Source organism: Coprinopsis cinerea, assembly GCF_000182895.1.
Source record: "Coprinopsis cinerea okayama7#130 chromosome 1 map unlocalized cont3.1, whole genome shotgun sequence".
Lineage (NCBI taxonomy): Eukaryota > Fungi > Basidiomycota > Agaricomycetes > Agaricales > Psathyrellaceae > Coprinopsis > Coprinopsis cinerea.
Genome location: NW_003307544.1, coordinates 148,083 through 163,764, shown reverse-complemented (window position 1 = coordinate 163,764; position 15,682 = coordinate 148,083). Strand labels below are relative to the sequence as shown.

At 51.2% G+C, this 15,682-nt stretch overlaps 5 protein-coding genes across 5 annotated transcripts; 4 read left to right on the top strand and 1 right to left on the bottom strand.

The window, feature by feature from the left end:
- Positions 1-513: 513 nt before the first annotated feature.
- Positions 514-4,459, top strand: CC1G_02768 (phosphoglycerate mutase; the record flags this gene model as incomplete). Its single annotated transcript, XM_001828135.2, has 10 exons — positions 514-584; positions 651-824; positions 886-1,039; positions 1,105-1,644; positions 1,703-1,829; positions 2,039-2,141; positions 2,757-2,868; positions 3,157-3,294; positions 4,118-4,240; positions 4,319-4,459. 10 exons carry the CDS (start codon positions 514-516, stop codon positions 4,457-4,459), a joined length of 1,683 nt encoding a protein of 560 aa, XP_001828187.2.
- A 1,204-nt stretch (positions 4,460-5,663) lies between these two features.
- CC1G_02767 (hypothetical protein) lies at positions 5,664-6,326 on the bottom strand (the record flags this gene model as incomplete). The annotated part of the gene is made up of 3 exons (XM_001828134.2): positions 5,664-6,140; positions 6,202-6,235; positions 6,295-6,326. The coding sequence occupies 3 exons, from the start codon at positions 6,324-6,326 to the stop codon at positions 5,664-5,666; spliced, it is 543 nt and encodes a 180-aa protein (XP_001828186.2).
- A 1,290-nt stretch (positions 6,327-7,616) lies between these two features.
- Positions 7,617-9,325, top strand: CC1G_02766 (hypothetical protein; the record flags this gene model as incomplete). Its single annotated transcript, XM_001828133.2, has 6 exons — positions 7,617-7,720; positions 7,778-8,252; positions 8,431-8,691; positions 8,732-8,789; positions 9,048-9,071; positions 9,267-9,325. 6 exons carry the CDS (start codon positions 7,617-7,619, stop codon positions 9,323-9,325), a joined length of 981 nt encoding a protein of 326 aa, XP_001828185.2.
- A 2,593-nt stretch (positions 9,326-11,918) lies between these two features.
- CC1G_02765 (hypothetical protein) lies at positions 11,919-12,871 on the top strand (the record flags this gene model as incomplete). Its single annotated transcript, XM_001828132.1, has 2 exons — positions 11,919-12,527; positions 12,611-12,871. The coding sequence occupies 2 exons, from the start codon at positions 11,919-11,921 to the stop codon at positions 12,869-12,871; spliced, it is 870 nt and encodes a 289-aa protein (XP_001828184.1).
- Positions 12,872-14,373: 1,502 nt separating this feature from the next.
- Positions 14,374-15,504, top strand: CC1G_02763 (hypothetical protein; the record flags this gene model as incomplete). The annotated part of the gene is made up of 1 exon (XM_001828130.2): positions 14,374-15,504. One exon carries the CDS (start codon positions 14,374-14,376, stop codon positions 15,502-15,504), a length of 1,131 nt encoding a protein of 376 aa, XP_001828182.2.
- Positions 15,505-15,682: the final 178 nt, after the last annotated feature.

Sequence of the window (15,682 nt, the reverse complement as noted above, 5' to 3'; positions counted from 1 at the left end):
GGCTGAAATTGCAAGGGTCCCCGTCCTCCATTGCTGCCATGTGCACAACATGTTCTTTTGAGCCTTCGTTTGATCGAAGGTGATAACTAGGGCCAGGTAAGTGCCAGTCTAGTTCTCGCCTAGTTCTGACCTGGTGGACAGCGTCGCATCAAAATTTATTGGACAGCACTTTGTTCGCCGTGTGATGCATCATGATATGAGTACGCCAAGAGCCTCAAGTCGGAAGCGCCCAACTTGAACAACCGCCCGCACGTTTTCGGCCGAGAACGCGCCCAGCCCCGTTCCTTGCACTGATGCCAAGCTGATTGCCATCTCCGAATTTGGCGATAATGACCTCATTCCAATCCGATCGATTCTATCAGTGCCTTCGTCACCCCTTCTTATCAGCGACGCGCCGTTCCTCATAACGATTTTTTTGCGTCTTCACTTTCGACCATCATCATCACTGGCACTGTCCTCAATCGGAAAACCGCAACATAGATTTCAGATAAAACCGTAACGACGACCTCAACGATGACGACTGTAGCTGAAGGACCAAAGCTGACGACTGAGCGGGTGCCTATTAAGAATAAGGTCTGCTTGATGTGCGTTCTTCATAATATAATCTGCGAGGAGTCTTTGAACTGGACTAACGGGTGTGTGGTCAATAGCGTCCACGATGGATGGGGAATTGCGCCCAAGGAAGGGATGGAGGGCAACGCCATCGAAGCTGGCGAGACCCATTTTATGGATACCATCGCCAAGGACCACTCCTACCGCACCCTGCGAGCCAGCGGGACCGCGGTCGGGTTGAGCGAGGGGTTGATGGGTAACAGCGAGGTTGGGTGAGTAATCGTCTTTTCTCTATTGACCTGCAAAGGGCTTCGTCATTGATTTGGTGAATAGACATTTGAACGTTGGCGCTGGGCGTGTTGTGTGGCAGGATATCGTCCGCATCGACGTGGCGATCAAGAAGAAGCAGTTCCACGAGAACCCGACTATCCTCGAAGCGTGCAAACGCGCCAAGGAGGGAACTGGGCGATTGCATTTCCTCGGTTTGGTGCGTCTCCTCTTCCTCCCTCTTCCCTGCCATCCAAAACCCTAACCCGTGCGATGTCACTCTAGATCTCCGACGGCGGCGTGCACTCACACATCACGCACCTCTTTGCCCTCCTCGAGACCGCCAAGGAACAAGGCGTGCCAGAGGTGTACATCCACTTCTTCGGCGACGGCCGCGACACCGCCCCGCGCTCCGCCACCAAATACATCCAGCAGCTCGGCGAGTTCACGGACGAGCACAAGGTCGGCGAGCTCGCGACCATCATCGGGCGGTACTACGCCATGGACCGCGACAAGCGATGGGAGAGGATCAAGCTGGCGGTGTTGGGTTTGACGACGGGAAAGCCTGAGGAGGAGGGTAAGAGCTTTGAGAGTGTGCAGAAGGAGGAGGGGTGGAAGGGTGCTGTGACTGTTGTGGATGAGAATTATAAGAAGGATGTTACGGATGAGTTTTTGAAGCCTATTGTGGTGAATGGGGAGAAGGGACGTGTTAGGGACGGGGATACCCTGTTCTTCTTCAACTATCGCAGCGATCGTATGCGCGAGATCAGTAGTGTGTTTGGTGGGTTGGAGGAGATTGAGGGTTTGACTGTGCCCAAGGATCTCGTATGTGCTCTTCGTGTTTCTGTTTACGTTTAGTAGGCGGCTAATGTGTTGGTTACAGGGTATCTTCACGATGAGCCAGTACAAGAAGGAGTTCCCGTTCAAGGTTGCATTCCCGCCTCAGGCAATGACGAACGTGCTCGCCGAATGGTTGGCCAAGAAGGGTCTCAGGCAGGCCCACGTTGCTGGTAAGTATCGCGTTCTATTCCCGGTTCTCTTTCACTAGGCTCTGGAGTCCGTGTCTATCCGAGTTCATCGGTGGACACCATCTCTCATACACGTCTGGACTACGTGACGCGTTGAGGAGACCACCTAACCTCAGGCCATATCCTTGCCTTCTTATTCCTTGACTCAGAGACGTACAAATACTGACCCTCGACCCCTACCCCGATTCTAGAAACCGAGAAATACGCGCACGTCACGTTCTTCTTCAATGGTGGTGTGGAGAAGCAGTTTGAGGGAGAGGATAGGTTCATGATTCCTTCGCCCAAGGTTGCTACGTGAGTTGGTCTCTCTCTATCCTTTTCGGTGATCCATCGGTGTCGATGTTCTGGCTATGTTCTTCGCGCACATACGTCTCTTTTCGCGCCCACGCCCCTCACCATCCTTGTTCCCGATCTCTTCGCCTTTTTGAACCCTTTCCTTTCTGGCTCTGTCGTCTACCTTTTGAGAGGGGACGTCGTTGGGTTGGGTACTACCGTCCAGTCTGGTCCCATTCTGGTCTCGGCTCCTGCGTCCTCTGGTGGACGTGCGACACGGGGGTGGTGTTTCCTTCTCCGAATACCTCTGTGGTGCCTGTGTCCTTGTGTTGTAGTCGGATTCGACCCTTTTGGTGGTGATCGAGGTGTCCGATTCTTTCATCGTATTCGTGGTCGAGACTTCCGAATCTATCGTCCTCTGCGATAGATGTCTCGGGCTGGTCACTGGTCGACCCTTCCATCCTGGTGGTGGCTGGCTATTCCATCGTTGGCGTCGTCGTCCTCGACCTTTGTTCTCTTTTCTATTTCCTCATGACTACCGCCCATCTACCACGTTTTCCTTGCTTCTAACACCTTTCCCTATAAACTTGCCTACATCAATCTCGGTTATACATACTGACATGTTATGCGTTACAGATACGACCTCGATCCCAAGATGAGCGTCCATGGTGTCGCTGAGAAGGTGGCGGAGTTGTTGGATAAGAACGAGTATGATTTCGTGATGTGTAACTTTGCTCCTCCTGATATGGTGAGTGTATCGCCCTTTTTTGTGATATGGCTGCTTCTTCGGTGTGGTGTGGGTGTCGAGGGGATCGTGGCGGTCGTTCCACCCTTTCGTCATCCTCGTCCTTCCTCGATGCATGTATCCTCGCTTCATGTTTCTTGTTTTTTCCCATTCCATTCCCACGTCGCCGTCGCCGTCGTGTTCCTACCTCACTTGTTGCATTCTCGGTTTCTTTACAATCGCGACTAATCACCACTTTCAACTTACAATTTCGACTAATCACCACTTTCAACCACTCCTCCTCACGTCTAGGTTGGCCATACTGGTGTTTACGACGCTGCTGTGACTGCCATCACTGAGACTGATAAAGCTGTTGGCACGATCTACAAGGCTGCGGAGAAGAATGGGTACATTTTGTTGATTACTGCTGATCATGGGAATGCGGAGCAGGTGAGTGATTTTGTTGGTTTTGAGGTTGGGATTTTGGTTTTTTGGAGGGAATTGGGACTTTGGATCGCTGGTGGTTGGTTCGTCGTGGTTCGTCGTGGTTATGCCGTGCTTGGTTGTGGTTAGGTGTTGGATGGGATTTTGGATAACGGGTGGATTGGAGGTGTGTGAGTGGTGTCGTGGTGGTTGTATATTGGTGGTGCTGGTTGGGTTTACGGGGCTTCGACATCCGGGTGGAGGGGTTGTGGATTACTTGCAAGGTGGGGCGTGGTACGGTAGGGGCTGGACCGGGGATTGTGTCATGGGGGCTGGGCGTTGGGTTGGACACGTTGGCATGTCGTCCCTGCTGTGGGGCCAGGGGTGATGAACTTCCCGCGGTAGACGGTGCCCTCGTGACCGCACAGAGTGTGGCGTTGAAGGGGGCCATCGAATGGCAGATGCGAAGGGTGTCTGGGACTTGGGCTTTCTGGTGCTGGTGCGATCGGGATAGACGTGTTGTTGTCGTCCTGATGTGTGCCTGCTATCGCGCATCCAAGATGCATCTTTTCACGACCTTTCATCTTTCAAGACCATTCGCGGCGCGACCCACGTCCAACAGCCGTGGCGACTAAGAGTTGCATGGCTTGTACTCTACGTTTCGCTTCTGACTTTTTTTTCTCTATCTCGTGTTTTATGACGTGGCTTCGATCTTGCCGTTTCTGCCGCTGTCCCAAATTTCCTGCCTCGATTTTTGCGTTCCTGACCTGTTCCCACATTTCCATTTCTGACCCTGTCCCGAATTTTCGTTTTTCTGACTCGTCGTTTAATTTTTTTTTTTTGTTTATAGATGAAAGACCCGAAGACGGGTAACCCCCATACGGCTCACACGACCAACCCTGTTCCGTTCATTATGACTGGAAACCCCAAGGGCGAGAAGGGAGATGCGAAGACGTTGAAGTTTGCTGATTTGGTACGTGGTTTTCGTTTTCGTTTTCCTTTTTCGACTCGCCTCCAATACACCGTCCTGACTACCTTTACTTTGAAACAGCCCGAAGCGAAGCCAGCAGGGGAGGACGAGGCTGAGGATGATTCGCCCGCGTTGGCTGATGTTGCGCCTACGATTTTGGATGTGATGGGGCTTGATAAGCCTGAGGATATGAGTGGCAAGTCGTTGTTGGCTAAAGATTAGAGGGTTTTCCGGGGGGTGGGGGTTAGAGATGGTGTCGGTGGTGGTGAGGGGTATGGATTAGAAAGAGGACGGTTGAAAGGAAAGCGAGGGAGAAAGGGGAGTGGAAAAACGAAAGATAGAAGTGTACAATCTTGTGTAGACGTGTAATGTTATCTTGTGAATCGTTCTTACCGCGCTTGTTCGGCGGGTGCTCGGACGCTTGGGCGCCCAAGAGCATACATAACCCTAAAGCGTGAAGTAGCCGTGTTGTAAACTTGGGTGTAATTCCTAACCACTCGAGATCGTAAATAAAGACATCGAAGGATAAGATTAAAACAGGAGCTTCGAATGGAGACGCGTTAAGGCGATCCAAGCGATGTGACGAGGACATACGGGGAGCAGGGATGGGGCGCGCCATTGAGTCATGGACTCCCCATGGGAGCCTACGAGAAAGCAACTATAGTCTATTGTAATGGTACCGCGACCCGAAGACTTCTTGACAAACGCAACCGGCGAGAGAACTGAAGCAGTTGTGAGATGAGAACCTGGTCGGGTAGTTGGGGGAGAACCCTGCTGAAGAAGTTCGTGCGTCTCTTTGGGGTTTTCTACTATAGCCTTTGGACTTTTTTTGGGGTCCACGTTTGGATCCATTCTGAGTGGTGAAGTGGGGGTTCGCGCATCTCCGGAATGGGTGTACGGCGCTATGTTCTAGGACAGTACTGAAGCCTCATGATGATGAACATGGGTATCAGTGCGCACTGATGACAGTTGACTTCCGACTGTCCGAGGAGGAGTCCTCGCTCGACGAATGAGAAAATGGGGAAAGTGAGCCATACATTTGTATAGAGATTTCCATTGTAGAATTCAAGTTCGAGTGCTTGATCATGTTGGGCCTTTGTTAGGGTACCGGTTAGTTTGCGCAGGTGACGTTACAGCAGCTCCGTACGATACATGGACCTGTGGACTGATGTGGGAAGGTGGTGAAGGAGGGACGTCGATCACCAGTAGCCACTGGCCAGCCGTGAGTCATTTTTTTTGGCGTTGACTGTGCATACCTGGAAGTTTCATTCGCGCAGTGCAAATGGCGCAGCTGACCTGGCTTAACAGCTGCAACCTATGTGCAGGCAGTGGGAAAGTGGTTTTATAGTCGTAATATGTATATGTAGTTCCTCTGGACCCTATCTATTGACCCTATACCACCCTCATACTATGATTTAATCGTAGCTCACTTAGCCTTCTTCCCGTTCGGAGCCTTTGAAGATCGTGCTGGCTGTGCCTTCTTTGCCTGTGTGTGTGCTTTTGGACGGCGCTGGGCGGGTCCTTTCGTCGGGGCCTTTCCAGGGCCTCCTTTACCGGTGGGTTGGGTGCCCTTCTTGGCAACAGCTAGCTTCTTCTTCTGCTTTACACACGCAGAGGCATTCTTGAGTCCTCGGAGGGTTAGATCTGATCCTGGGGTCGTGTTTGGATCGAGGCCGCATAATGTGATGCTATTCCCGTCAGTTGAGGCTTTGACGCATTCCTTGTGCGTATTCCAATACGCGAGGAACTTGTCGTAGTTTTCTTGACTGAGGTATCCTTGTTCCTTCAACCTCCCGAGCCCTTGCATTATCCAACCGAAGCAGTTCTCCCATCCTGCTTCGCACCCTGGTTGATTGGGGCTCTTTGCTTGGATGATGGAAACAACAGCCTCTCTGAGCGCTTGCTTGTCCGGTTTTCCATTCAGAAGAAGGGGGGGCGTTGACAGCGACTTCAGTTTTCCGTACGCTGTGGTCGCGAGCCCGCTGAATGAATTCGCCCCTGCCCGTCCTGCGTGTCAGCAGTCCACCACACTCAGCTTGTAGAAAACATTCACTCACTCGACGATGCAGGCCTCATAAAGAGTTGCCATTTTTATCTTTCCCGGCGGATCTCCTTGGTCGTGAACGAACACGCAGAAGTGCCATCTGTCGCTCTCTCTACTCGTTTCCCGAAGTGCGACGTATAAATCTGCTCCGTACAAATCAGGCCCTCAGCTCAGTATCTCGATGGTGACCCGTAAAGAGAATCACAGACCATTGGATGTCCCCGCCACTGGTGCTCCATTGGAGCATACGACGAGGGCAACTATCGCAACAGCGATGACTTTGAAAAGACTGACGAACATAGTGCTTTTGGGAGTGCGGTGGAAGGTGACGCAGTGGGCCAGCCACTGAGTCGAGATAGAAGGGGTTGAGTGAACGATCCAGCTCCAGGCTTGCCTTGAATCATCCCCGACACTGGCTTTTATAGCCGTTATTTTATATGCACATGTATTGGTAGGTGTGGTTCCTGTGTACTACGAAGGGCCGCAGGCTGACGACTGAAAGTTTCGTTACCTGGTACAATCAATCTAGATGATACATACATACTATAACATTGGCTACTTCCAAATTTCACCAACTTTGAAAAGCATAATACCGGAAATTCTACCGTACCACCTGCCCATGGAAGTTACTCTTCACTAGGTTTACCTTTTCCGAATCGGATAACGTTGTTATCCCCATTTGCGGTGGCAGCATTCCCACTCGAACAGCTTCGATGATGCTCCGCTGGGTAAGGACAGACATTGTCAAATTACAGCACCGGTCCTCGAGCGCTTGTGGATATGTGGGCGTTGCCGTGGGTGTATCATCTGTATTCGTATAAGTATGGTTCTCGTAACTGCTTCCAAAAGCTCCTTGACAGGCCGCTCACCACGCGGAATTCTTGGGCGGTCTGCGTCCTCGATCGACAGCCGTGCATCGAATCCAACCAGATCCCATTCCTCTTCGCGCATTTCTCGTTCTGAATTTGCCCTAAACCTACCACCACACCATGTCCCACCACAAAGTGAGTGCTTGTTAGTCCATCCAGGCGAAAATCGGGATAATGAGCTCGTACCCAGGAGGCGCTCCCGCCTGAGCTGAGGCTTCGCATCCTATTCTTCTGTTCAAAGCCATCTTTGCCTATTCTAGCGCGCACAGAACAGCTGTTAAAGGTCCCAGCGGAGAGATTGCTCTACGATGCGCTGTCCCTCGATTGCCGCCTACGCCGGTCGAAATTACTGCTTCAAACGATAAATAGTTGCCTTGAAAAGGCTGCTATGGTGCGCAGACTACACATAGCGGTCGCGAATACAAGCCCAGAGGTTCTGACTCTCCTTTCGTCTGCTCTTCGGGGAATGCCGGGGCTTATCAGCTTGGACTGGGAGTGGTTTCCTTACCAAACGTCCAACGAAGAACCCCTCACACCCACTACCTACAAGGGTCTCCGTCAGATGATAATGTAGGTAGTGGTTGATCAAAAGATGACGCTACTTCCCGCTAATGGTCTTCTTACAAGAAACTCGACGACAAACATCAGATATTTCATGTATTCCTACGCATCAGGAATCCGTTTTGCTGAGGTCCTTCGACAGAACCCATCGATCGAGATTCTTGGAGTCCACAACGAGCGAGACAGTGCAGACGACGACCTGATTCTCGATCTCAACCCCATATTCCAACCAAACGAGAACTGGGAGCGCGTTGCAGCGAGGCCCTACAGCCTTCTCGAGCTACCTCGTCCACCTCCTCTGATCTTCTATCTCAACAAACAGAGCACGGACCATCACTACCCGGACAATCGGTGCCATGGTTTGGACATCAAACCATCGCTTTTTTCTGAAGGGAGCAAAATCCAACTCGTGTTCATACCCGGTGTGTACGCTCACCGCCGGGAAAGGCTGGGGATGATTGAACGAGTCGCGAGCTACTTGGACGAGCATGGGTCGTTTGACGGAACGAAGGATTGGCGAGGGGACGTTGCAACGGTATCGGTGCTCTGGTTGCAGTTGCCACCCCTGGAAGAGGTGTTTCCGTTCCTTGACAGCTTACGAATCCAGTTTCCTTCCATATCCAATCTCGAGGTCCGGTTCCAGACTCCGTTCGATTTGGCAAGTCCTTCTGGATGTCTCCGCAAAGTTAGAGCACTCAACTCACACTCACACCTTCCAGGCCCTCAGAGACAGTGTATACGCGTGCCTAACATCCGCGTTGACAGTATTCTCTCGGTCCCCCTACTTTGAGAAGTTCTCGGCAGATCCATGGGCATGCGGAACGGGGCAGAATCCCAATCCCCCAGAGATGAAGCTAGGGGTTGAACGAAGCATGAAGATCACGCAGGAATGGGGAAGGATATGTTCCAATCTGAGATGTGTACAGGTCGACCTTGGAAAAGAGTTTGTGCGCCCTAGCACGGGGGAAGAGTGGATAATGGTTTGTTAGTCCTAATACACCTACTCTAATTTTTCAAAAGATTATCTTTGAAACGGTGAGAATACGCGGCGCACTTCCGGACGTGATGTCAGGCTTAAGTAGGTGTTTGGCTACCGTTTGCGCTTGCTTAGCTACGCGCTTTCTTTGTTTGGCTGTGCCTTCAGACTGGTGTGGCCTCTTTCCCTCCTCGAGCGCGTACTAGGATATTTCTTTGCAAAAGCGAAGCCTGAATCAACTCAAAGCCCGGCTTTTGTAAGGCCACGGTCCTCACCAAGGCCTCGCACGTTGAGCTTCAGCCTTCAGTAGCCCGTCTGGCGCATGTTCCCAATGTTGCCTAATGTCATAGTTGGTTGTAGTTGGCTGCTATCCCCTTTGCGACGGTGAGTTTCCCACTCGAGCGCTCGTGGAGATAAGGAGAATTACATAGTTCGGCGCCGGTACTCGAGCGTTTGTGGGTATGTGGATGTTTCCTGTGGGCATGTGGCATTGTTGTACCGTCTCTTCTTGAACTTCCCCGTCAAACCTATTACTTCCTTGACAATCTGATTACCACGCAGAATTTCGCAATTCCGCAGAGCTCTTGGGCCGTCTCCGTCCTGGACCGACAGTTAGGGACGTACCGAGTTCGAGGTGATCCTTGCCATGTCCCACCAAGAGGTAAGCGTTCTTAGTCTAACCAGGCCATAACTCATAGAGAGTGAACTCATATGCAGGCCAGTTCTGGATTTCCTGGGATACTCGCCATAGACATCCGAGGACGTTCGAATTTGTAAGTCGCCAAAAAGACACCATGCACTCTACGCGCGAACACTAATATAACGACATTCATGATCTAAGCATAGAGCACGCGATCACTGCTGAGCATACAGAGCAAACAAGTGTCAACGCAGCGGACACCGGTTTGAGGAAATAAATAATATGAATAGTATCTATCAAGTGAGGGTGACATCACTGGTCCATTCTAAACGCTTTGCCTTCGCACCGCTTGTGGCTTTTGTGCACGTATTTTCCCCCGTTCAACAGGGGGTATCCGAGACGGTGCACTGACCGCCTTCTTGGTTTTTGGACCAGAAGCCACGCCTCGAGGCAGCTGCTCTCCTTTCCCTCCGCGTTTACCTCCTCCATTAGCTCCCTTCGTCTTTGCCGGTGGCAATTTGGGAGTGGACTTCCCAGCAGTTCCAGGTTTGGCAAAATTGCCATACGGTGTACTTCGGTGCACCGTCGTGCAGGCGGTCCATATCGCTGGGTTCATCAATGTGCGAACCTCATTCCTATATGTGTAGTAGAAGTTAGTCCAGGCGTTTAATGCGCTGGCAGTGACGAAGCCATTGTGGTGAAGTTTGGATAATGCCAGATACGCCCAGTCCAGACAGTTGGTCCACTCTGTCCGGAGGTCCCTTGTAGGCGGAATAATCTCGTTACTCCTAAGAACACTTTCTACTTGGCCCTGTAGTGTCTCGATATCCCGCGCTTGGTATGGGTTTTGTATAGGCTTTATGTGGTGTAGATTGCGCCGATACAACCTTGCGGTACGGCGATGGTGAGCAAGTTGTTGTCTCTGCCCTTCCCTGAACGTTCAGCCATACCGATTAGCACGTTTCATGTTTTTAGTGAGTCGGATGAGTGAAGAACCAACATTGGAGGTGTGAGTACAATCTCATGAATAATTCCATGAACATATTCATCTCCGACCTGTGTACCAGGATACCATTGCGCCGCTCCCGCATATAATGCAATGGAGAAGTGCCACAGGCCTGCCTGTTTGTGGTAGGTCTCTCGCATGGCTACTAATAGAGCTGAAAGAAAGCCGTCAGTCGCTTTCCATTGGGACAAATTAGCAAAGGAAGAGCGCATACCGCATTGGGCACCTGTGCTAAACAGCACAGTGGACACGAAGAAGAGAAGAGCTCGAAGGGAAACCATTACAACCGCAACGCCGATGTAGATGGACCATGGTTAGCTTTGGCACGGGCATCGGTTTTTAAACGCTAGGATCGTGTACCCAGTAGATCCATTTGTGCGTTTGCCATTTCATCACAGAGCTTGAGAACATTGCCTTTGGTGTACGTCCGTCTCCAGGCAGTACGAGAATATGGTACAAATAGTAGTAATAAACGCCATAACGCTTGCTTCCAGCGCTGCGCATGGTTGTAAGCTGTGCGCATCCACTGTCACCTACGAAATACGTGTTTCTCAGCTGCTCTCGCTTCACGTACTCTGTGCCCCACTCTCCGTGCTTGAGGCAACTATTCACCTTCACTCAGAGAGTTCCTTCCTATCAATAAACATCGAATCTACTGAAACTACGTACTAGAGGGCGGACCGGAAGTCCGGAGAATGAAAAGATCCACCGGGATCAGCATGGTCACGGTGCATGTGTACGCTTCAAGAAGGCCGCCGAGGAGCCCACATTTCGAAGAATCCAGACATATCTGATTTAGAGTAAGTCAGCAGTAGGGTGCTCACAGCACTCCCGATCAACCGCTCGTCTCATGCTGTATCTCACCGTAGGTACACAGTGGAATAAGCAACCCTTTCTTGTCGGAAGTAGATAAGCTAGTGATTTCTAGTGATTTGCAGGATCCACGTCCCTCCACCTCAGTCCACAGCGCCCAGGACAGCATCCATCTTGTTATCGACGTCGTAGATATGGCACTTAAGGATAAAGTGAGTCTTTTCTTACCTTCTTCGGAGAGCGCTGCTACTGAGATATGCCTAAGACCATCCTACCCCTAGAACTCCGTTCTCGCATCGTCGCGGCTACTCAATCAAAGTCGACACTCGCCAGACTCGCTCTCGTGGAGCGAGCGCTCACCAGACCCGCGGAGCATTCCTTATACCGGTCATTGTCCCTAAAAGACACTGATTCTCATTCAATCGCCCTTCTGAGCACCCTGCGGGTAAACCACAACAAGTCCAGTTTGGTCAGAAACATCAAACTCGAGTTTACGGACAATGTAATACTCTCTAGCTTTATCGACGCGATTCGAACGGGAATAGGGAATACCGTTTATCTGGAGCACTTGACTGTCTTGGGAGTGTCCTGCCAGAGATACAGAGTTGTTGGAGAACAAGGGGGGACGCCACTGTGGACGGTCATTGAGGACATCATCACGTATGTATCGCGCATTCCCCTTTCTTGCCCAATTTTAATCCACCCCTCCTCTGCCCATACTAGCTCGAGCAAGTTCCGTCTAACGTCGCTGCATTACACCCTTCCGACCGGAATGAAAATAAGAGAAATACTCAAATACCAACCCTCGATTAAATATATCGGCTGGCTGCAAACCTCATTGGACAACGAAGAAACCCATCCCGACCTACGCACGCTCTTTGTCCCACACAAATACAACATATCGCACCTATCACTGCTGGAGCCGTACAATCCAACGGCAAATGACTGGCAGAGGAGCTACGACCTCCCGCTTATTTTTACTCTAAGCGGCCCCTGGGATGCACCTGATAACCCCCAGATCGAACTTGACCAGTCGGAGCTTGGTTCCCTTCAGCGTCGCATGGTTGTGCCCAACCCGTTTACCTCCCCTTCCAAAGAAGAGGCCTCACTCAGCCTCCTTCCGGGTCTCTACCCCCTGCAGCGAAGAACCATGGCGCAGTCGATAATCACCCACCTCGAAGACTTGGACAACGATGACTCGGATGTCCTCCCATATCCCAACCCCTCGGGTTTCATTACACATCTTGAGATCGTCTGGCTGGATCCCCCTACTGCGCAAGAGATGTATGACTTCTCACGGGAAGTAGCTCTACACCTCCCCGCCGTCACAAACGTCGAAGTGTGGATGAGAGTCGATCCTGACAAAGGTATCAACCGCTTGGTGAGTAACTAGCATAACTCGCTTTCGGACAGTCCCACCATCTCACCTCGAGACATTCGACATGTCCTTCGTCTCTCCTGCAGGATTTAGACCATCTAGCGACTGGCCTTGAACCTCTCAGTGACCAGTTAGAGCTATTGCTCATAAAGGATTGGGAAATTTGGTCAGACGATCAGACTATGCACACCGAAAGCGAACTCCTCGCCTACGCTAGCGACTGGAAGAAGAGATTTCCGAAGCTCAGGCGTATCGGGTATGTTGGGTATGGGAAAGTTGCGATCATGGACTACGACTACGTCCATGATCACTGGAAGATGGAGTCATATAATGCGGGCCTGTATTAATCGAGCTGATTGAATGCACGCTGACTCGTCCATGTTCACCCGGCAGAAGTTGCATACTCACATGAAGGCGTCCATGATAGCTTTGATGAAAAACCCGTTTGATTCCGCCTCGATTTCCAGGTCGGTGAGTGCTGTCATCAAAGGGATTGCGAGTACCAGTCGATCCACAACCTCCGGTTCCTTTCAAACTGTGATTCCCACCCGAAGTCTCTTGACAAGGGGAGCCTTTGCAGCGTTATTCGATAGAGTGACAACGGGGACATCGTCGACAGATTGGCTAACATCGATATCGATTGAGTGGTAAAGGTAAGCCACGTCCTTCACCGCCTTCTCTGTCCGCGCCAGATTTGGGAGTGAGGATCGGGGGCAAAAAGGCGCGATACGCGCTCGAAGGTCGCTAGGGATCTGTGGTAAGTGCGCATCAGAGAGAGTGCTCGGCGTGTTGATGGTCAATCATAGCCTACGCGGGGAGACATTTCACGGGCTGCAACACTAGGACTGTATTCCCTTTTGGGTCTGGTTGCCTCTTAAGCCCGTGGGGGGAGCCGATTTCTATTTCGACTCAAAGGGGATTTCTCATAAGATGACAGTATAATCAGTCAAGTAAGCCTGAAAAAAGCTCGGAGGGGACATCCGTCGATCTGGGTTGTTCACGAAGAGGAAAGGGTCAATTCCTACCGAAACTGTTACAGTCTATTGTGTGTCGCCCCCAACCCACACCATTGTCGATTCAACCATAAGGGCTCCATTGGTAGAGACTCAGGGTATCAAGGTGGATGTAGAGGGATATGATATTGAGGTGGTTTTACGAGAGAAGTAGATTAAACGCCCTCAAATTCTTTTCTTATCTCGATTGCAGAAGTTCCGACTTTCCTGTAGGTGAGTCTCGCATCACAATGGGCTCCAGGCACCCACATTAGCACAGTTTTAACGTCGCAGGACCTTATTACGGGACGTAGGCATCTATGAGAGAAGGCTCGGGCGCTCCTACTGTCCGATGTTAGTGGATCGACGTCAGGGTTTGCGACTATCCACAACATCTCAATTCTCAACCTATTTCCGCAATTCACTTTGTGTAAGGAGGACGAACCTTTACCTTAGCCGTAGATTAGATTGACTTGTTTGGCGTTGTTAGCATCAGACGTGCTCGCCCTTACGGCCAGCGCTCGCGCGTTCACATCTCTCTCCCTTAGCCCCATCGTACCTCACTTGTTCATTCACGTAGATACTTGTCTGCGTGTGGTGAGCCGAGTGCGAGGCTATCCAACCGCCCAACGTTCGCCCAACCCTTACACTTTACCAAAATTGATGACAACGGGTCGACGAGTCGGGCCGGCTGACGTGTGTGTACTACCAGCACTCTCTCCCCCTCCCCTCTTTCTTTATCCACTTCTTGTGCGTAAGTAGTCAGATATGGAGGTGAGTAGCGCTTCAATGCAATACTATTGTCAGACTCTCAGCGCCCACAGACGAAATTACCACTTGAAATAAAGACGAGCATTATGTGTATGATCGATGGACCTTGCACGTCCACCCTAGCTAGGCTCGCCCTCGTGGAAAAGGCTTTGCAGAGAGATGCGGAAAGGCTGCTGTATTGCTCGCTCTTCATCACAGACTTGGATGAAGACGAGGATGCAAGGTCGTTGCCTTGTCTTCGAACGCTCGCCCAAAACGAGAGCAAAGCCGTTAAAAGCGCCAAAATTTCGCTCTCTTTCCAACGTCAGCGTCGCGACTGGAAAAAGCGGTTCTTTGCCACTTTACGGGCAGCACTACTCAGGACGCGATCTTTGGTCCATTTGACACTGGATGTCGCTGTCAATGACAGGCGACAAATACCTGTGAAACACTGCGACGCGATTTGGAGCCTGCTGGAGTACGTTCCGAACTCGCTCTCTATCATTTCGCCGTGGTGGCTTACCGTAGACGTGTTCTGTAGATCAGCTACCTTCCGCCTCGACTCTCTTCATTATTCACCGCCTAGCTTCGAAAGGCCGGCAGACGTCATAATGTGGCAACCATCTCTCCAGGTCGTTGGTCTGATCACAGACCGCATAGAGGACGAAGACATTCTCCCAGATTTCCGCGGTATACTCGTTCCAGATAAGACCAACCGCTCATTTCCACCCTTGATTCCTTACAATCCTGAACGCAATCCTGACCAACCTCGCTCTATCCCTCTAATTTTTGGACTTTCTTACGTCCCTCGGCCTAGAATTAAAGGGCGTTTGAACAGAACTGTTAACCACGACCCTTCGCAATCCACCGTCTCGGAACTCGAGTTCTGGGGCGACGGATGGCCCGTCGAATGGAGAAGGCCGGGGGCGACTGAATATGAAGAGGGAGGGGAGGCGACCATTTTTCTGTTCCCTGGATTATTCCCCCAAGAATCGGGGACTATGGCCAAGAGAGTCGCTGAACACGTTTCCCGCCCTGACGTCGTTCCCATTCTTCCACACCCATCATTATCGACCCCGTCCTTGACCAAAATCTACTGGTTGATCCCACCACCTATCCAAGAAGCGCGCAGGTTCTACGAAGGGATGGATACGTGGTTCAAGAACGCTTCGAGTGTTGTTGTCTATGGAAAGGTGGATTTTTCACCGGAAGGCATTGCTCGTTTGGTGAGTACTTGATGTAGTTTCATCGCTTCCCTCTTGTCTGCCTCTCTGCTAAAGATGATAATCTCTCCGCATTGTAGCCTTTTGAAGACATGGCAAACAGTATTTCGCCTTTCTCGGAACGCATCGAGAGATTGTCGGTTAGGGTTTGGGAGAGCTATGAACGGCAGTGGGAGCCTCCGACGGAGCAAGA